Genomic DNA, 22,275 nt, shown 5'->3' on the forward strand with positions numbered 1-22,275 from the left:
AGTTGTTTTTCAATATTGGAAATTAACCTCAATCTGATTCGAACTAAATATATACATATATAACATTTTCGATTGCAAAACTTACTGTCACTTTATTTATGGCATGAAAGCGACGTTGGCACACTCGCCTTCGTGAATTTCAAACGGGATCAGTGCCTTTTCCATGATGAAAGGTACCCTAAGTCCTCCTCGAAACTTCTAGCTATACTTGTGGGTTGTTAAAGCGTGAGGACGTAACAAACAAACTCAATATTTCTTGGGATTGGGAGCTTGGTGGTGGGTATTTAGACTATTTTACTGTCACCAGATACATGAAACGTTTGAGGCGCATCGAGGCAGACGGGCGGCCGACCGAAGAGGCGCCTTTAGCCAAATAGTTATGTCCGTCCGTTCTTTTGTACATAGTTTTATTTAGGTACGTTTACATTGTGTAGTGTCGCGAATGGTGTATGCGTTTACTAATATTGTTATAGTAATGTGATGTGTGATGTGAAACACAATTTCGACGTATTCTGTGGGCGCCTGTTCTCACTGCACCTGAGGTTAATTAATTAGATATTTAAAAAAAAATCTCTAAATGTCAGAAATAAAACTGGAAACTAAAATGCATTCCTTAATCGATGATACAAAATTGGTTATTTAAAATGACATTTATAATAATTGTATTATTATTTTTATATACTTAAATGCTTTTTATATTTTAGTTTTGTATTTTGTTTTCATTGTATATTTTAAATTATGTTAAACGATTTACCTTATGTGGAATTTGTCCTAATATATTTATTTATTTATTTATTTAATTTATGAAATACTTCAGGAGCCGTTTATAGGTACCGTAAAATATATCATATCTTTTATTTTTCATCTTTTTTTGAGTACTGAAGAAAGGGAACACACAACCTGCTTATCGGAATTTGCTCCTTTATTCACAGTATAATAAAATTGAACTTATTTTTAGCTGGACAGGCGGTAGTGTCGAGCCAAGTTCATAATTTTTATTTGGCAAAAAGAATCACGCATGTAACACAAAAGCATGAAATGCATGTAAATGGCACAATGTTCATGTATTTATGGCGACTTGTAAAATATATATTTACCCAACTAACTTGATTTGTGGTTTTCGCATTTCAACATTATATAACTTGGATTTGTCTTAAGCATATTTTTTAAGTACTTAATATAATATTATTAGAGTAATTGTTATTTATATTATTAATTTTCAAAGCTGTTGCCCGTGTCTCCGTACGCGGTAAAATTAGCCTATTATAATTAGGTCTTTCAACAATTTCCACAACAAAGATCACCCAGATCCGATAAAAAATTGAATTTGACGAAAGAAAAAAGGACGAACAAACACACTTTCACGTCCATACTGATTTTATAAATTCGAAAGTCTGTCTTTCTGTGCGTCCGTTTTCACGGTTAAACCCTTAGGTCGTTTTTGATGAAATTTAGATTAGGATAGGCTACTGCGAGTTCAGCTGCGGGGACACGGCTAGTTAGTGATTTTTTTTTTTTGATGGAAGTATGAATTTTATTGCATTTGTTTAACTGTTATTGTTTAAAAAACAAATAATTACTGCACGCACGGTTGTCTTTCTACTACGAAAATTGACAAAATGACCTAATTCATGTTTTAATTTTGTTTTAACTTATTTTTACAGGAAAACTCAACAAGCAAGCTCATCCCCAGACGAGCCCTTAGCCACAATAAAGAGATCTCAAACATTTTCGCCACAACCACAGGGTTTCAGCAGAGGCCAGTACAAATGTAGGTCAGTATCGACACGGGTGTGACGTGGTTTTCCCATACAATGGCGCAGCTCATTGTCCCAGTACAAATTTAGGTCAGTATCGACACGGGTGTGACGTGGTTTCGCCATAGAACAGCACTCAATATCTTCCCGTGGATGTCGTTCGAGGTGACTAAGTAAGTCTAAGTTAACAGCTAATAGGTAATAATTGTATTCTCAAGAAGGGTTGACATCAGTCAGGCGGCTGGTTGTAAAATATCAGCCGAATCTTCAAAATGTTATGGATAATTTTTTTTAATTTGGCACCGGGGTTCGCGTCACAACCCCGTTATCCAAATACCTTAGATTAAACTCAAATTGTACATACTTTTTGGTAAATAGAGAAAAAAAAGCATTTTCAAGATTTTTACGCGACCAACTTCTAGGTTAAACCCTTTCCAATAAAATAGAATTATCAAAATCTGACTACTCTAAAAAATTATGTAAGCGTGTTCACGTCGTGGCTTACATAAAAAAATATATATATGCGTCTACTCGAGAACCACCGTTTTTTCGACGTCGCTTGAAAATGTAATTTTTATGTAAAACATGTTTACGTTTTCAGACTAAACCGTTCGGAGTCCGATTCTTCGATGGCGCAATACGCCCGACGGTTTACGCTACAGCCGCCGCTCACAGCTGGGATACCATTCGATAGAAACAGATGCGAGAGGCGGTCTTTGAGGTGAGTTTTATTGTTTTTAAATTTTATTTTTTTTTAGATTACGCACACTAGCGCTACCGAATAAAAATGGCAAGCCCTTTTGGCATGATAGGGAGTGACACTGTTTAAATGAGTTTCTTTCGGCATTTTTTTCTCAGCAGTGGTCGTTCCGAAATGCTTGTCGTTTGTAGCTTTGGTAAATATTAATTAATATAGAATTAATTGATTTAGAATATACTACATTACTAAACGGATTTTAGTTGCTGTCGTTGTTGTGCGTTGAATGGAACAAGATCTCTTTGGCGACAATAAAAGCTATTGGCAAAAATCACATTGTTGTAACATGACTTGTGTCTCCGACAGACGCGGTCGATTCTGCGGCGCCGGCGCAGTACATAGAGTACCGACTTCGCGCATGCGCGGCCCCATCACTTCTCTGGACCTGGTTCTGGACCTGCGCGCGCAGCACTCGCGCTTGGCCGACCTCAATGCTGACCTCTCGCAGCTCAGGGATTTGAATAAGAAGTGAGTGGAACCTCTGACATGACGATTTACTCTTAAATAATCTAGCGTAGCGGTAAATTACATTGATAATGGAAAATAACCTTTATTGCATGCTTCGTAGAGCTAATATTCCATTGTTGCTGTTTTAAAAATAGTATGCTGGTGCAGTTTAAAAAAAAGCTACATTATGCTTTGTCTCGTTCTGTATTTTCAAATTATTGTAAAGTGCCATAGTGAAAAAAATATATTTTACCTTAAAAATACAGGCTGTCAAGAGAATGATGAAAAATATCAACCAATTTTGACCATTCTATTTTGTATTGCAATGGCAAAACATATTTTTTCGTTTAAAATCCGTTTTATTCACGTATTCAGTGGTTTTAGAGTTTATTCGTTACGAAGTCATTTTTATAATACTAACTTAACCACCTATACATATGAGTACCTACATAATTTAATTATGTAGGTACTCATATGTATCTATCCCCCCCCCTCAAATTAGTTTTTCTTCACGTATTCAGTTGTTTTTGAGTATTCATTGGAAACCAATATCTTTTGTATTATCATTAATCAATAATATAGAATTTCTGCATTACTGAGTGACTGATAGACAACGTATAGCCAAAACTACTGGGTAGGTGTGTAGGTTCCTAGGACAGTGTAGGGGAGTACTTCGAAAGGATATCCTAAAATTCGGGAAACGGATTTTACTCACATATGAAGTTGTGTATATAATGTAATTATCCCCCTCCGGCCGCCTCAGACTAGAAGAAGCGTACAGCCGCGGCGAGCCGGCGGCGGCGGCGTGGGCGCAGTCGTGCGCGGCGCTGGCGCCGGCGCCGGGCGCGCGCGCGGCGCGGCGCTGGCGGCGCGCGCGCCGCGACGTGCTGCGTCTGCGCAGGAGTCGTCAGCGCGGGGCCAAGCCCGACCTCGTTACCTTGCAGTAACTACTTTTTTACATCATTTTCATTTAAGATTAGCTATTTCCCGCGGGAGCAGTTATTTTTCCGCGATGAAAGGTACCCTATGTCCTTCTCCGTACTTCAAACTACACATGGGCAAACAAATTTCAAGAAGATTGGTTGAGTATATAGAGCATGAAGAGTTTCTATTACAAGACGTTATTATAATGAGTGTGACGATGATTCAATCAGGATCGAATCCCGACGTGGGAACTCCTCAACGGTTTATTGCACGGGCATTATGTTTTTGTCATATCTCTTTCACATCAATAAAAAATTTTAAAAAGAGAACTTTTTAATAAACAAATAAAATTATTTCCTTACAAAAAATAAATATCAAAAAATAAAAATCTTCGTTTCTCTAATAAGCTATAATACCTTTTGACAGAGAAAAGATGGCCTTCTTCATTCGCAACAAAATCCCCATTCCAATACTGCCCGGGGAAGAAGACGACCTGTCCGACGAGTGGGAAGAAGAGGAACGAAGAACCCCCGACGGTAGATCATCGAAAACGTCCTACGAAAGGAGAGAGAGAGATTCCCAGGCCTGTCAAACAGAGTGTCAAAAAGTAGAAAATGGGCTTGGAAACCAACAGGACGAATGTGTTGACAGTCGAGAGGTTGTGGATTGTAAAAACCCGTGTATGAGTCCGGAGCCGTGTTATGAGAATTTGCCCAAAATTGATGATGATGACGAGGGAAGGAAAGAGACAGAAGATCGGTATGAGTTTGTCGTTGATAGAGTGTTAGGAGTTCAGGTTTAATGGTCGGCCACCGAAGCGGAGGAAATTACTTTATGTAGGAACTAAATTATAAAAAGTTTTTTTTAAATAAAAAAACAAAATGTCAGTTTATACTTCTATATCAATATTAAAGGAATGATAGATTTTTATTTTTATATTAATGGGTGTTTGTAAAAAAATACTCTAGGCTGATTTTGATGAAATTTGCACAGAGATAACCTAGATATGCGAGAGTAGGTGTAATAAACGACAAAATACCCATTACTAAATAATGAATTGAATGAAATGAAAAAAAAAAAATAATGGTTATGTAAATTACATCACAATATCTTGATGACGTGTTGTTTCTTTCCGCTTTGATGGTGCGGACCTAAGGCACTGTGCTCGAATGGATGGCTTCACGGCACCATTTAGGGGCCATAAAGTTATGTGATTATTTACCAGACTTTATTTCAATCCTTCCCATTAAAAAATAAAGCTAGCGTAATTTTCAATACAGGCCATTTGACACTCAGTATCATATGCTCTCGGCCACGATGCCCTCACATCGAACTGTTGAACTATTTTTATAAGCAACTAACGGCCCGTCTAAGCTTCGTTTGGGTAAAAACATAATAAATTATACACCAAAACCTTTCTCAGGAACCACACTATATATTTGTGAAAACCGCATGAAAATCCGTGCGGTAGTTTTTGAGTTATCACGAACAGACAGACAGGCAGACGCGGTAGAGGACTTTGTTTTATAATATGTAAAGATGATGTGAGGACTGATGTTTTGGCCGAGGGCGTATGAAACCGTGCCAGATGACCCTAATTTTCAAATGTTAAAAAGAAATACTAGTTGGTAATAGTCATACATATTTATTTGGCCCTAAATATAGCAAAACTACTGTGATTATATTACTGAGATTTCTGGACTGAAGACTGAGCGAAAATTATATAATAACCGTATGTATTATTGGTATTCAACAGGACTCTAAGTTTACGTAATGTGCAAACATAGTGCCATAATGCGGAGACATAAAAAAAATCCTGCTATATGTATTATTTACTGATCATTATTGTACAAAAATGTTGTGCCTTAATTTTTGGTGCCTAGAGAACGTATGCTGTGTGCCATATCGCGGCATATATAGTTATTCCATTTTGATCTCGAATCCAATTCGCTCCCAATTATCATTTATACTATTCCGGTCAGTGCCCGGTTTTTTTTGTTCAGGTTTTTACCGGAATAATAAATTAAAAATAAAAATCGTATAAAATTAAGATCCTAACGGAATAACACATAAAGGGAAGGGAATTTATAAGGTACAAAATAGATTGTATAGAGAGTCACAAAATATATACCAAACGATTAATATAAAATGTGGGAAGCCATTTCAATTTGTATATAAATACGTAATTGTAATATAGTATCGCCCACCGAAATGGTCTGCCCCACAAGAAGCGACCACCGAATTGAGCCGGGTAAAGTCACTTTGTGTGTTGTTTATTACCTGTCCCTTTTCATTCCTGCATTTTTATTGTAATTTCGAGATTAAAAAAATGTATTACAGCATTTGTGAAACATACAACGTTTTATTACTGACTAAGGCAAATTAGTTTACTGTTTATACAGAAAAAGTTTTTCAGAAATACGGTAATTTTTTTGAAGTAAAAACGTCTTTAGCGGCGTTGTGCACTTTTTGTGGGAAAAAATGTTAAATTCGTGTCGTAATCTACAACATTAATATTCAAGTTTTCACTTCTGCCGGCACTCCCGGAGTGCCATCAGTTTTTTTTAGTATATTGTGGTAAAGCTGCTTCTTTTCCGCGTAGAAATAAAAAAATAAATTTTTTAAAAGCATCGCAAAATGCGGGCGCAAGAGTTCGAGTGCAATATTGAACAGGATTGCTTACGATTTAGCTTCGAGATCTGAAAACATAATGACGATAAAAAATAATTTATAAATATTTATAATTATATAATCGTCACACGCCTTTCTGTTTATAAATAATATTTTTTTTGAAATTGTACTAACATTTTCTTTTTCTCCAAAATTAAATATTATCAAAATGTTAGTATACTTTCAAATGTCAAATTAGAATTATGTAATTTTAGTATCATTATTACTATTATATTATTATTATTATCATTATTACTGTACATTTTGTAATATATTTTTTAATATTATTCTAGAATTTAATTTTGTAAATAATCTGAAATTATTACTTCGTAAGAGAATTCGCATATCTGTTTTTTTTTTCTGATAGTTTTAATTAAAATTCGTAATTATTAGCAATATTAGTCGATTTTAAGTATTTTTTTAACAGCCTTCAATTTTGGCTAAGATGTGTAATTATTACATTTTTGTAAAAAATGTATATTTTATATAAACATTTTACGTTTTATAAATAAATTTGTAATTGTTACTGAGGTGAATTTGTATTTGCCAAATTAATATAATAAGCATTGTTTTAATTCTTCCATATAAGGAAAAGGATTATTATATTTTGTGAAGATGCCACTGACGATATGTGAGGTTGATTATAAAAACTGAAAATAAAAATTATAAATTAATACATTTAGTTTGATTTTTTGCAAAGATTTTTCCCGATAAGTAAAAAACGATACCTCATTTATGAAAACCCATTCAGCGGTTTTGGAGCAAGGTGGTAATGAAGAATATTACCTACATACAATACATACAAGATGCGCGCGAAAAACAATACCCTTTGCAGTCTGATAAAAACATGTAGGTACTTTAGAGTTTCAAAAGTTCGGTGATTTTTATCCACCGAACTGCTGTTACCCAAAAAGTTGCTCTAGTCCGGTCAACCGGATTAACTACTGCTTTAATAATAATATATTAGGACAAATCACACAGATTGAGCTAGCTCCAAAGTAAGTTCGAGACTTGTGTTATGGGATACTAACTCAACGATACTATATTTTATAACAAATACATATATAGATAAACATCTAAGACCCGGGCCAATCAGAAAAAGATCATTTTCCATCATGACCCGCCCGGGACCACTCGGTTCAGTGGCAAGAACTTTGCCACTGCGCCACCGAGGTCGTCAAAATATATATAAGTTTTGTGTATGTGTTTTTGTTGAATGTTTTAAAAAGATATCAACTAAGTTCAAACACGTTAACTTTGGACCACATTGGTTATTTAATTAATAATTATACAAGCAAATCCACTACGCATATATATGTATATACATGGCAGCAAGTCTAGCACGCGAAGGGTCAATCCAGCTATCTTATACTCGCCATCGCTTAGATTACACTTGAAAATACAACGTGTTGTCCATACGACTAAACATGGTGAGACGTTTATCTTATTGTAATATTCTAACAGAATTTTAATGATTTCAAAAAAGCAAGGCAGAGCCGTGGCTTCGATTCCCGCTTGAGTCTTGATTTTTATGAATATGACTACCTAATATTGTAAATGCGAAAGTTTGTGAGGATGTATGTTTGTTACTCTTTCACGCAAAATCTACTGGACCGATTGTTATTAAATGATAATATGAAACAGGTAAAACAGGTATCTACCCGTGTACCAAACACGGATAGAATATAACCTGGAATAACACATATAGTACTTTTTATCCCGAAATTCCCACGGGTGCGAAGCCCCGGGGCGCAGCTAGTAAAGTATAACAAAGTAGTTATAACAATTTATTTTTTACTTAAATTTGGTATTGCAGTCGTATACTGTTGTGACCTAAGTGGTCAGCCAGCTAGCTGGTTTCGTCTATCTCTGTGCTAAATGTCATCAAAATTGGCCCAGTACTTTTTATTATGGTTTTACCCGAGCGAAGCGAAGGTGGGCCTCTAGTCTCTAATATTTATATATATATATATATATTTATATATATATATGCTTTATACCAGGGGTGCACCTGTATACGTCGTACGGACTACATCCCCGGCTAGCACGCACGCATGCGGAATTAAGGATACGGTTTATACAAGTCAGATTCGAGTCAAAAAATATTTCAACCTCCACCGCACCTAATTGGGAATTTACGGGAATAAAAACTATTAAAACTCGCTGCCTTGTTGCTTTTTTTTTTAATGCCTTCGTCCTGATTACGAAAGATGACCTAGTTCACTTTTTATTAAGTTTTATTATTGCTTAGTGGCAACTTAAATTGTGGTATTCAGCTACCGTAGGAATTCCGGGACACATTTTAACGATCTTTGTCACATCCAGTAGGTACTTCTCTCTTTCCGCGTTGCCTGATGGTACGAGTATAGTTTGGCTTGTTAAAGTTACGAAACAGTTTTCAGGGCCTATAATAATAGGGGGACACAAAAGTTGTCAGCGTAAAATAAACCTTATTTTGAAGATTCGGCTATGATTTTAGGACCGGCCGCCTGCCTACAGTCAACTCTCTTTTGAAATGCTGTAGTTGTCTATTAATTGTCAATCCTTTATCTCTGAGCCGTTTCGTACGACATCCACGGGAAAATTAGAAGTGGTTCCTGTCTCCTCTGGTTCTATTATATAAGTAAGTACTATGTACTTATAGTACCTATAAATTTTCGGTGTTTAACATAAGAACGTTAACCGACGTTAAATACAACTTTATTTACATAATTCGGCCACTTACGACAAGCATCAATCACATTTTGGTTCCCGCCATAACATGAATTTTTCATGAACACATTATGGCGATTTTAACTGTTGATATAAAAAAATCATTATTTCCTCGTAAATCTTTACGAATTAACAGATCGACAGACAATAAATCGTTTAATATTATGACTTGTTTTATAAATATGACGCGATGTTCGTCACAATACGGGCGAAACTTAAAAGCACGAAAATATAAATCATTTTCATTTTCAAACACAATCATCCCAATTATAATATTAGTAGAAATATGCAAAACAATTAATTCAGTTGGTAAACCACAAAACAAGTGCGTTAATGTATGTGCATCTGGAATAGTCAAAATCATCTGAAAACCACAAAAACAGTATTTTGCCTTCTTTAGATATTTTAAATTTATAAGTTATTTTCAGGTTAGATATTATTTAGATTTTAAATTAATATAATTTTGTGTTTTTATTGTTAATTCTATTTTGTGATTCTTTTAATCACAAAATACATATTTTAGTAAGTATTTTAAAATGAAAAAAGTTCAGTGCATCATTTGCAGGGGCCATTAAAATAACATGTAAACAAAAATACAAAATACCTAATGTCCAATTCAGTATTGTAATCGGAATGCTTATGCGTAGCTGGACACGTAACACGCTAGTTCGTGACTCCCGGGCGTCATGCGCCGGCCGGGCGGAAATGAAGGGGGGGGGGGGGGGCGTCGGGGGCGCAGCCGCGGTGTGAGGCAGGGTTGGCGATTTTATATATTTCAGTTAGCTTTACTTTACAGCACAAACACACAATGAACTGAATGTGTGTAACTAAATATATGTTGTAGTTTTTCTAAGTAGGTCAATTTAAACTGTAAAGATAGTGTAAAGAGAAGGTGAAAACGTAAAACTGAGTTAGCTGAGAAAGACACCGACACCTAAATTAATGAAATCGCGACGTCTACAATTATTTCAATCACTTTTATTTTTATTTTTAATTATCTCAAGTGGTAGCCCTATGGAGGGTGTGTAGCGTAGGGCGTGCAGAAGCAGAAACACAAAATTAAGTAAATCGTTAACCCGCAACAGCGCTGTACTTAATTCACTGCTTTGATTTTTACTCTGATTGTTCTGAATCAGTTTTATCAACTTTACCAAGCTTTTATTCCGGTACCCCTAGTATTTTTAAGATATATATAAAAAGTTAAAAAACAAACTTATTAGTCAATTATTAAAAAAAAATGAAGAATATTCTATCCATCTCAGGTTTATAGAACAAGCTGAAGAAATGCAATTAAAAGTTGAAGATGAATTTGTATTGCACTATTTCGTAGCATCACCTTAAAACCAGTACACAGGATGTTCAAAAATACAGCTACGAAGTAGGGTTGCCAGATTTTTTGGACAAAGTGGGATTTTGAAACCGAATGAGTAAAATTACGTCAAACGCGGAACAAATAGAGAAAAAAGCAAATTGATAAAGTTAAATAGTCTTATTTATTTAATATTTTTAATGAAAACACAATAGCTTAAATTTATTTAAATCTTAAATTACCTATTTTATAGATATACCTTTGTGCAACAGTATGCCGATGTCTGTATTTAGCTGCTGACTGCTAATTTCTTAAGTCAAAAATCTGGACATCATTGTCTGTTATGTGCCTCTCCCTTTCAGGACCTCTAACGTCTTATATCGTCGCTTGAGGGCAAAGCTCATTGACCAAGGAATTCAGGTGCTGTATTTGTGCTATTTATTATACTTTGTAACTGGCTAGGCTTGCATGTTAATATACGCTCAATTTGTAAGTCATATCATAACGAAACAATGGTGTCATGGCGACACGCTACGAATTGCCGTCCGCCGCATACCGATTAGCAGATTTCTGATAGCTCGCGACTTGAACATATAATTGTCATATGTTACTTTTATACAGTTGTATAAAACCAATGCGAATCGAAGCGGTAGTGGTGTAATGGTTAACGCCTGTGGATCGAATCCTACTCGTGCAACATGAGTTTGTACACCAATCTGACTGTTTGCATCGTCCAACACTTGCTTCCGGTGAAGGAAAACATCGTGAGGAAACCTGTACTCCGGTTTATGGTTTATCATAAAGTGTGTGAAATACAAAAAGTTTTTGTGTGTGTTTCATATCATCTAGTGTGTGAAATGGAGAAGGTAATGGCAAAAAGTTGTTGTGTGTGTTTTATACATAATGACCACGATCCTCAGCCATGAGGAAATACGACTATAAAGAAATACAATCAATGCACGTTACTGTACCTAATATAGATAATTTGAGTTCGTAAAATAATGGAAAGACATTTGATTTTGTTGCGGTTGAATGTTGCTCTTCTATACACTAAATCTGCTCCTATGAAACCGCAATTCAATATAATATTTGCATGAAAAAATAAATACATATATAGATGTCATTTATTGCCTCAAATGCCATTATTTTCGATGCATCAAACCTACAACGTAAAGGCCGACAATAAACAAGAGTTTTTATCTCCAAATATACTTCTACTATTGGTATATGAGTACATACTTTAAAATTCTATAGTGCTCACCGCGAGTTGACACCATTGTACGCCCTGGCACTGTTGGAAGCGTTTTACCCTGAACAAATCTCGATGATTTGCAAAATTCACCCTCATTTTTGAAATGAAAGCTTTTGAAATTAATGCTGTTGAAAGAATTTCTATCCTGAATGTGATTTCTTTTGAATGATTTTATACGAATGTGAATTTCCTATTGGATCACCTTTATTCCGGCATGAAAGGCCCTTTCTCCTATGACCTTCTCCAGACTCCTAACTATATGTTTGCAGATGTAGAATTTCAAGAAAATTTAAACATGACTCACTATTTTCTGCATGTGATAGTTTTCGTTCCGGGTTGTGAAGCCGCGAAGCCCGGGGTCAATCTAAAAATAAAACCTTAAAAGTCCGTGTTTTACAACCGGCCGCCTGCTTGACGTCAACCCTCATTGGGAATGACACTGTTGCCTATCAACTGCCTAGGCTTTGTTAGTTGCCTCGTACGACATCACGGGAGGATATGAAGTGGTCCCTATTCTAGGGCGAAACCACACGCCGGAAGAAAATTGAAATATCATCGGCGTGAAAAAGTTGCAAACAAAAAAACTTGACCACGGAGGTTATTCTTCAATAGGCCTAGTAATATATAGTATATTACTACGCCTATTGAATTAGTAGTAGTATAGGCGTAGTAATATATAATATATTTCGCAGGCAATTTTTACGAGGCAAATTTTAATTCTCTATCTAATTTGTGTGTATTTTCGGTTTATCCCTTAGTCGGAGTTCAGGGTTCGCTTTTCTACTTTCTCTTTTCCACTTCGGTCATACCGACAGCAGCATTCGTAGTGCCAACATCAGCATCCCATACCGACGTCAGATCATTGGCGCGCATAATTTACCCTTGATAATTTACGACATTAAACCTGCGCTAACGTATTTTGTGCTGTTGAGTTTAATAAAATGTACATAATAATTTATTATTACAATGTTGATAGATAAAACCGCTACTAATAGTGATCCATTTCGTATTTCATAGTGGAGTTGAAACGTTCAAATCGAGAAATATTTATATTTATTTATACAGGTTCATTATAGATGCCTTAGGCGCGTGCAAGTTTTGAGATGAAATATGGTCAACCTCATTTCGCTATTGTGGGTTAATAGTAACAGGATCGAAATTAAAATTATAGTCTAAGAGGTAGTCATAGTATTTCATTATTGAAATGTGGTGTTTACAGCTTTGTGATGTGTTATTTTTTCGGGTATTGTTTGTGGATTCTAGTAGATTTACCATAACAAGTAAATCGTCATAAAAATTTATGAGTAGAAATATAAGAATTTCAATGTATGACAACATGGTGGTCAGTGGACTGTGACAAGCTAAACAACAGACTCATATATCGCACTCAATACTTCTCAAGAAGGTCATTACTCTGGCCATATATGATGTCAACTCAAAAGCAGATTTCTGTAAGGTGTGATAATAACAAACCGATGATCTCGGTGGCGCAGTGGTAAAGTACTTGCCTCTGAACCGAGAGGTCCCGAGTTCGATCCCCGGTCGAGTTTTTCAGATTGGCCCGGGTCTTGGATGTTTATCTATATTTGTATTTGTTATAAAATATAGTATCGTTGAGTTAGTATCCCATAACACAAGTCTCGAACTTACTTTGAAGCCTCAACCTGTGTGATTTGTCCTTATATAAGTAATTATATAAAAAAAACGAATAATAAAAAGTTATAACTAATAATCACTCAAAAAATAGACATATTTTGAAGAAGACTTTCTGTATTCTGCAAAAACAACTATACTTTTTCAAAATCTTTTTGTGAAACGTTACTTTTGGAATAGATGTATTTTGTATGCCAATTTTCACTTGTCGCCTCCCGGACTAAACGTCAAACTTGTCTATGTGGACAACAGCAGCTGCTATTGCACCTGTCATGGCGCGTGCTCTAGCGTAGATCCGGAGCGGACAGCGAAACCAGGGCTTTGTTAAAACAGAACATGGTTTGTTTTAATGCCTCTTTTACTCACAATTAAAGAATGATCAGTGAAAAAATAAGACAAATCGAATAATTTATCAAAAGCAACGAATATTTTATAAAATTTTAACTTACTAATTTTTATAGAATGGTGCTTAAGTATTACAATGCAATGACGAAACAAAAAATGTACTATAGAGTGAACAATACCGTACCTATCTACTGTTACCATCGACGAGATATGTCTGTCTGTCTGTCTGCAAACGATGCGTAACGTTCGGTTGGCCAACCATAGTTGATGAGATTTCATTGTAGTATGGATAACAGGGGGGGATCTGTTAATCAAATTAATTAGATTCTGTGTACGTTAATCTATATCAAATCAAAAGCATATATGCATAACCTAGGTTTTGCCCGCGTTGTCTGCGCGTATTTCTCTATAATAGCGGAACAGACACGATTTTCATATAAAATTTAACCCCCCATTTAGCATGAATCATTCGCGGGTTGATTTTTAACAAAATTGGCCTATGTTTGATCATGGTTCTTTAACTACATGCATACCAAATTTGGTCTGCGGTTTAGACGTAATAGCGGAACAGACATAGACTTTTTTGCATTTATATTATTAGTAAGAATTAAACCGTCATTGGAACTTTTACAGGTCAAATATACTATATAGTGATTTCGCAAAAAGCTACAAACTTTTTAAACGCCCTGTTGAAAATGCCTTGGATAGGAATACAAAATACAATTACAAAACGAGAGTTTTTATTAGAATTCATATCGCAATTTTAGCGCTAGAAATGTTGTTCCTTTTTACAATGTGGAATATAATTTATGTTTGTGCGGAAAAAATATGCTAAATTCGGTAGTTGGTAGTTTTTACTCCCGTGTGAGTGATGACTAAGAGGAAAATTTTATGGAACAAGACATATAAGATATTAATTCTAACTTTCCTTAACAATATTGATCGACGACGTTCATCAATTTTCTTGCCACATCGTGAGCATTAGCGGAGAAAACGTTGAATGTGATGGTTGTGATGACATTGGAAAAGCGCGAGCTCTATTTTTACTAACATTATTAAACTGTTTTGTTAGAAATAAGTAACTTCATTGCACACAATAAAACACATAGAGTACACAAATTATAAATAATAATTGTGTGTTACAGCGAAGTGTGGCTTTGTATTTAATTTCTTACTATTGAGTCGATTCGCAGTGAGACGCAGCTAACCAATCACAGTGACACATTGTGACGCAAAGACAACCACACCGAAATGTGATTGGTTCGCTGCGTTTCACTGCGAATCGACGCACTTCGCCCAATAGTTTATTGATCAAATCTTGCAAATTACATTTATAAATATGTACCTATGCGTCGCAGAGCGCTCTGTTTTTTATTCAATAAAAAATTAACTCTAAAATACATAAGGTTTTTAAAATTTCAGATTTCCCTTGGGACCTTGGGCATAGTTCCACAGTGCAGCCAATAAACAGAAAAGATTCGTGACTTCAATTCTTATTTTCTACCCTTTTCTACCAAAAGGCTTTAGGTCTCCTTCAGTTTATGCTTTGACAATTTTGTGTTACTTGCGTGACTGTAATTACTATTAAAATGCATCAACATGAAGCAATACTATGTTAATTAGTTACTAAGCTAATTAATTTTAATTGCAAGCGCCACTGCCTTTGTTCAAGATTGAGTTTAAGCAAAACATTATCTTAGCTTGAAATAAACCGAAATTTTTCATCGACATTTTCGGATAAAAATTCACCATGGGCCCAAACAGCGCATCAAACTAGCCAAATTAATTGCAAATTCGCCCCTATTACCGCCACATAGAGACAGTTACAGGGTAACTGGAAATGCTGATGAATATAGGTACACACCATCGTAGGTATATTGTTTATTTTGTGATTACTACTGAATTTAGTATTACCATGGACACTCGCCAGATTTGCAGACAGTGCGAAGTGGTGAAGAAAAAATAGGACCCTGGGCTCCGACACCACCACGGCGGTAGAAACTGGAAAAACGCTGACTGAAATCTCCTTGCGGGCACCCTTTTTAGACGTGCCTGAAACTTCGCTTATAGGATCTAGCCAAGGTACCGTAACTTACCTCTTCGTAAAATAGACAATTATTTTATTTATTCAGGAAAATTGTACTAACAAGTACAATTAAATATTCAAAAAGCCTGAATGGTAGCCGGTGCAAAAGTGTCTACTTATCCTAATCTATACTTCTATACTATTATTATAAAGAGGTAAGCGTTTGTGAGTTTGTGACTTTGTATGTTTGTATGTTTGAGGCGGGTAATCGGTACCAAACCGATTTCAAAAATTATTTCACCATTAGAAAGTTATCCAAGATCGATATAGGCTATATTTTATCTCAAAATTCCCACGGGAGCGAAGCCATTATAAATGCGAAAGTTTGTGAGGATGTATGAGTGTATGTATGTTTGATACTATTTCACGCATAATCTACTAGACCAATTCCCACGGGAGCGAAGCCTCGAGGCGCAGCTAGTGTTCTATAAAAACTTTGCTTTTAATACAGGTGTTAAAAATATTTTAGCGCATAAAAAACGGCTTTAAATCAGTAACATAAAAATAAATAAACTTGTTTTATACTATGTTTATGATTATGGTAAATCAGATGCATATTTACAATTTTATGATATTGTAGGATATATTCTATATCTCCGCTAATTAAATAATATTTTAAAATGTTTGATAAGTATGTTTGAAATTTATTGACAATTTATTATATGATTTATTATATGTGTCTTTTAGAAATCTGTTATAGGTATTAGTGTTCCAGAAATATAGCCTAATTATTTATTTTAAATAATTTACGATTATAACTATTATTTTTATGTGACTATTTGAAAGATTTTAATATTTTATTTTAGATCTTCCTTTTCTTTTATATCGACTTCCTAAATTTACTACCTATACAAATAAATATTAATTTTGTTTTTATTGAGATTGAATGTTGCTTGAAATGGAATATTCTGCTAACGTTAGTCATTCATTATCGTGTGACAATGAGAATAGTAATATGAGTTTTAATACTTACTAGCTTTTGCCCGCGGCTTCGCCCGCGTGAATTTCAGAGCAAAATTTCAGTAATATTTTTATCGCGTACTCTGTAAGCCTGGTACATAAAACATATATAAAATATATAAAATATATAAAATATAAATATATAATTTAAATTCGCCTTTTTTCTCATCTTTAGTTCTATTCCCTGTTTCCCGCTGCGTGTCTCGTCCCGCAAACTTGTCCAATCCCGCTTCCTGCTATGTAATGTAGATATCCCGTACCATTTCCTATATATTGTGCCATCATGTTTTTCGCAATGTGTCCCGTCCCGTTTCCCACTACCTGTGTCTCCTTCCTATTTCCCGCTCCGTCTCCCACTCCCGCTTTCTGCAACGCGTGCCGTCCCATTTTCCATGACGTTTTACTTCCCGGTTTTTTATTAACCACAAACGTAAATTAATCATTTTTTGTATTTACTTACTGTTATTTACTGCAAAAAGTAAGTGTCAGTAAGATTTTTCAGCTTTTTATCTTGAAAATTGTATTAAATAAATAAATATATAAGAACAAATCACACAGATTGAGCTAGCCCCAAAGTAAGTTCGAGACTTGTGTTATGGGATACTAGGCTCAACGATACTATATTTTATAACAAATACATAAATAGATAAACATCCAAGACCCGGGCCAATCAGAAAAAGATCATTTTCCATCATGACCCGACCGGGGATCGAACCCGGGACCTCTCGGTTCATTGGCAAGATCCTTACCACTGCGCCACCGTCCCATTAAGTCTATTAAGTCTTACTTACTATTAAGTCCCATACAATCTTTCAACCCCCCCCCCCTTTTGAAGCTTGAGGGTTAATTATCAGAAAAATCTGAAACACGTATTCATTAATTTGTTGTAAACTACAAAAATCCAAATTTTCAAGTCAGTAACTTCAACGGTGTAGAACTTTCATATTAACAGTTTTTTTACCCCTTTTTCTTTCTGCAAAATTTTAAAGTAAATCGCCAAATCGGCTCCGTGGATTGTTATTTTGATTATTCTACAGGACCCTCCTGATTTTCCGGGATGAAATGTCTATAAGATGTTAACCCGGGATTCCGAGGTATTTTTGATTCATTATTAGTTTTTCAATTATCCTACGGGAACCAGACCATTTACCGGGATGAAATGTATCTAAGATGTTAACCCGGTATATAAGGTACCTACATACCAAATTTCAAGGAAATCGGTCCAGTAGATTTCGAGTGATGCGCGTTCAGACAGACAGACAGACAGACAGACAGACAGACAGACAGACAGACAGACAGGCAGGCAGACAGACAGACAGACAAAAATTTCCAAAACTATATTTTCGTCATCTATATCAGTAACTAAGTATATTCCATAATGAATTTAAAAAAATAATCCAATGTACAAATTTGACCTTTCTTCAATTTTATTATATGTATTGATGATTGATAGTGAGTAATTTTCTTTACGTTGTTCAAATATGCTGTGAAAATTCATTGAGACACAATAATGACATAACCTGGTTTCGTTTGATTTTATCAGTTAAAAAAATCGTGGTGTGTGGTTCCGCCCTAGAGTAGGACCACTTAATATCCTACCGTAGATGTCGTAAAAGGTGACAAAGGGGACACAGCCTAGGCATCAATAGCATCCCCGCGGAGAGGTGACGTCAGGCAGGCGGCCGGTTGTAAAATCAGAGCCAAATCTTAAATTTTTAAGGTTTTTTTTTTCATTGACTCCGAGCCCCGCAGCATTACAGCCCTAAATGAAACCGCGAAGAGAGAGAAAAAAGCAAAGTAGAGTTTAAACATTCGAATGTATTAAAATAAAAACATTAGTTTATTAGCCAACCACACCCTTCATACCTGCATACATACTTCATACTGTTTACTCCTAACATTAGCATCTCCCTTATACGGCTTAGAGTTCTATAAAGCCTCCTAACTACTATAGTATGTTTGCTATTGTTTTTTGGGCCGACAGGTGTGAGGGCGTTCGAGCATTCGGACCGTACAGCGCATGCGCCAGTCTCAAACGAAACAGCGCGAGAGTCGATCGCGTTCTCCGTTTAAATTAACGCGCGAATTCGAATATCGAAAGATTATTTCTTATTTCCGCTGTAAATGTGTTTTGTGCCAGTGTTGTGTAAAACTGTTTTTTTTTTTAATTAATATTATTGTGCTGTGCTTGTATGTGGATTTTGTTTTGGCTTTTTTCTGTTTTGGAAGTAATTCTGGTGAGTTGTTATTATGTTAGTTTTTTTCAATACGATTCGGCTTTTTGATTTAATTTGGGCGCGTTCTTTATTGCAGTGGGCATGATGTGATATAACGGTTGTACAGTCAACAGCACATCAAATTACCCCGCATGAACCTCTACGGTGCGGTAACAGGGGCGAGATTTCAACGAGTTTGGGTGGATTGTTGTACTGTTGACCTGACCTGTTGATACTTATAGTCAAGTACATATCCTCAAATATTATAAAAGTAACGAATGTCGCGCCTGTCAGTCTGTATGAACGTGTTATACTCAAAAACTATCAGACGGATTTTTGTACGGTTTTCTCTAATAGATAGTGTTATTCCTAAGGAATTATTTAGTTATAATGGTTTTATCAGAGCGAAACCGGAACGAGTCGATAAAAATTATTATAATATTTAATATTATATTACTCTTTCAATCTTTACAAATATTTAATACTACATTTCGTAAACAAATATTGTACACTAGCCTTTGCGCGCGCGCATTTATTTCGTGCGTTCATAACTTATTATAGTCAATATCTCAGGGTATAAGCAACGTAACGCGATATTGATAAAACTTTTACCAGATTTTAAGCCTATCGACTCCATAGGCATTTCAACCAATGAAGTTTTCATCCCATTGGGACGAAATAACACTTTAATATTTTTCATTAAGAATCCTGAACTATGGTTTCCAGTGGACTGCATTATTGCTATATGTGTATCAAGGATTTTTATCTTTATGCAATGTTAGTAGAGACGAATTTTCAATGAATTTGTATTGGTCAACGTCCGGTTGACTGTACTTATGTTCATAGTTACTCATACAATAACAATACACGTACTTTGCTCTGAGTATTTTATTCACTAGTAATTTCTCACTGTAATTAGCTAACATGCAATATGTATTTACTTAATCTAAACATATAATAAAACTGTAAGTGGACTATGTCTGTCTGTACATAATAGTTCGTCTGTTCATAATAAACGTCTATTTATATGCCTTAAAAGTATTCAAAGACAAACTTCATTGTATCTCGTCCAGTGCCCAAGGGTTAAGTAGCTTGATTTTAACTATTACACAAACAAATCGTTTACTTTAATAGTTTAGTTTAATTGCTTGTTTAACTAGTCGAGTTGCAAGGTTAATCGTCTGTACATGATACTGGAGTTTTTTATAAACCCACTTCTTTGCTTATCGAGTGTGTTATTGCTAACTGGTGACTTTTTTGTCTAAAGGCATCTGACTATTGTAACTACCGCGGTCTAGTGTCAAGTAGTAATATCAACCAGGGTGCAGGTTTCCTCAAACGGGAAACATTTACTGAAGGAAAACACTTCACTGAAAGCAAGTGGTCTATGAAAATCGACTATACACAGGTTGTATTTGTGAAACCTATGTGGAAAGAGTATGATTCGACTCCAGGACCTTTAGATCAGTAGTTTAGAACATCGGTCCACCGGAGAAGGAAAACATCGTGAGTAAACTTGGACTATGTATAATTGATGTATAACAGCTAGTGTGTGAAATGGAGAAGGCATAGGCAAACCAGAAACTTTGTGTACTACATTCCACATTGTATGTTCACGTAACTATCGTGAACATGACCCTCTCCCTAGCAACCAGGAATAGCTTCAATTAGCACAGCATAGCAGAGCACTAGTCGAGTTCCAGCATAAGACTAAAGAAGGGAATAAACTGGGAAAACATAGGGAATGAACGCATGTCTGGTCGTTATAGGGTAGTTGTCAACAAGTCTAATTGGATTTTTACAGTTATGTTATTATCGTCATGTAATCGGTAATAAGATTTTATCAATTTAAAGATTTTATGAGAGCAATATAAGTTTTATTTAAACAAGCTGCTGTGTCTCATGACTCTAGTCACGTGGGTATTTTAATAACATTTTGATGACCTAAAGACAGTACATGTATAAAATTATACAGGTACTTTATTAGCTATCAAAAATAATTTCCTTGACAATTTTAACGTGACCATATTTTGTGGGCCATAGAGAAACTCTGTACCCAGAAATAAAACATTTTAAAATAAAAAAGAAATGTTTTTCATTATGTGTACATACACTTAAGCATCTATAAAGAATTTTTTATGTGGGACGAAAATCGATGGGTCAAAATATGATGAAATCGGAAATCTATAAAAACATTATCCTTTCTTTGCAGTCAAGTAAAATATAACAATAACTCGTTTCTGGACAGAAGTTCAAGAGAAAAGTAATGGTAAACAAATAAAAATAATATTAAAAATTACGTAAAGGAAGCAGGTAATGGTGTGTTGTAGTGAGTACAGGATAAGGCCAGGCATTTCCTGTATGATAGTGTGTATGTTCTGGTGATTCACAGGGGCGGATCCAGCGCTATGCACAGTGGGCATCACAACCTTACTTTGACATTTTATTATATTTCATAATCTTAAATTATTATTTTTTCTTTCATATGCATATTAAAGGTATATAGTTCTTGAAATTTCAACAACATTTTCTATTGATTCTATTTTTTTTTTCAATGCGCCAACTGTTTTAAATTATAATCATTTGTTTATCTCTTATAACAGATTTCATTATTAATACCCATAATATTATTTAATATCGAATTGAAAAAAAGATAATCCAGGTTAGCTGGTTCTAAATGAACACGGAATCTAGAATCCATGAAATTTTCAACATTTTTTCATACAAAGTAATCTTATTTTGAATTTCAGTAGTTTTTTTTTTAAATTTAATTATAACTTGCTATAACCGCAACCTTTTTTGAGGGTTGGATCCGCCTCATGTAATTCACTAAGCCAAACGGCCATTATTTAAGCCCATCCTATTCAGACGCCATATTTATGTTAGTTTTCAATGGGCACGTATAGCAATACGATTCTGCATGGTACAGTCATATTCAACCTATATAGCCATTACATTTTAGTTGCTATTACCATACCTTAGAGTTCAAAGTCCGTTGAGATTAAAGAGTTGAAGAATAGTGACTTAACCTAGGTCCTGTTTTAGGAGGGATTGTCCCTCTTAAAATGCTAGTAGTAGTAATGCTAGTAGTTTGTAGCTTTGGTAAATATAATTTAATTTAGAATATGACGTGAAAAAGTGCCTGTGAAGCCCCAATTTCTGAATAAATGATTTGATTTAAAGATTA

At 35.1% G+C, this 22,275-nt stretch overlaps 2 protein-coding genes across 7 annotated transcripts in view; both read left to right on the plus strand.

The window, feature by feature from the left end:
• kibra overlaps positions 1 to 5,323 on the plus strand; it is a 66,839-nt gene extending 61,516 nt beyond the window's left edge. For 4 of the 6 annotated variants that reach the window (XM_053760431.2, XM_053760430.2, XM_053760428.2 and 1 more), the window contains 5 exons: positions 1,665 to 1,775; positions 2,359 to 2,478; positions 2,821 to 2,982; positions 3,725 to 3,904; positions 4,312 to 5,323. In XM_053760431.2, coding sequence (XP_053616406.1) covers positions 1,665 to 1,775; positions 2,359 to 2,478; positions 2,821 to 2,982; positions 3,725 to 3,904; positions 4,312 to 4,687 — 949 coding nt within the window. In that variant the 3' untranslated portion in view covers positions 4,688 to 5,323. Of the gene's footprint in view, positions 1 to 307; positions 417 to 1,664; positions 1,776 to 2,358; positions 2,479 to 2,820; positions 2,983 to 3,724; positions 3,905 to 4,311 lie in introns of those variants that run through there. The other 2 variants (XM_064436617.1, XM_053760433.2) reach the window with 2 other exon arrangements.
• Positions 5,324 to 18,888: 13,565 nt separating this feature from the next.
• LOC128678706 (uncharacterized protein) overlaps positions 18,889 to 22,275 on the plus strand; it is a 101,404-nt gene continuing 98,017 nt past the window's right edge. Inside the window, exon 1 of the mRNA XM_053760451.2 lies at positions 18,889 to 19,109. The gene's annotated coding sequence lies outside the window, so the exon portion shown is untranslated. The remainder of the gene's footprint in view (positions 19,110 to 22,275) is intronic.

Source organism: Plodia interpunctella, chromosome 20 (assembly GCF_027563975.2).
Source record: "Plodia interpunctella isolate USDA-ARS_2022_Savannah chromosome 20, ilPloInte3.2, whole genome shotgun sequence".
Lineage (NCBI taxonomy): Eukaryota > Metazoa > Arthropoda > Insecta > Lepidoptera > Pyralidae > Plodia > Plodia interpunctella.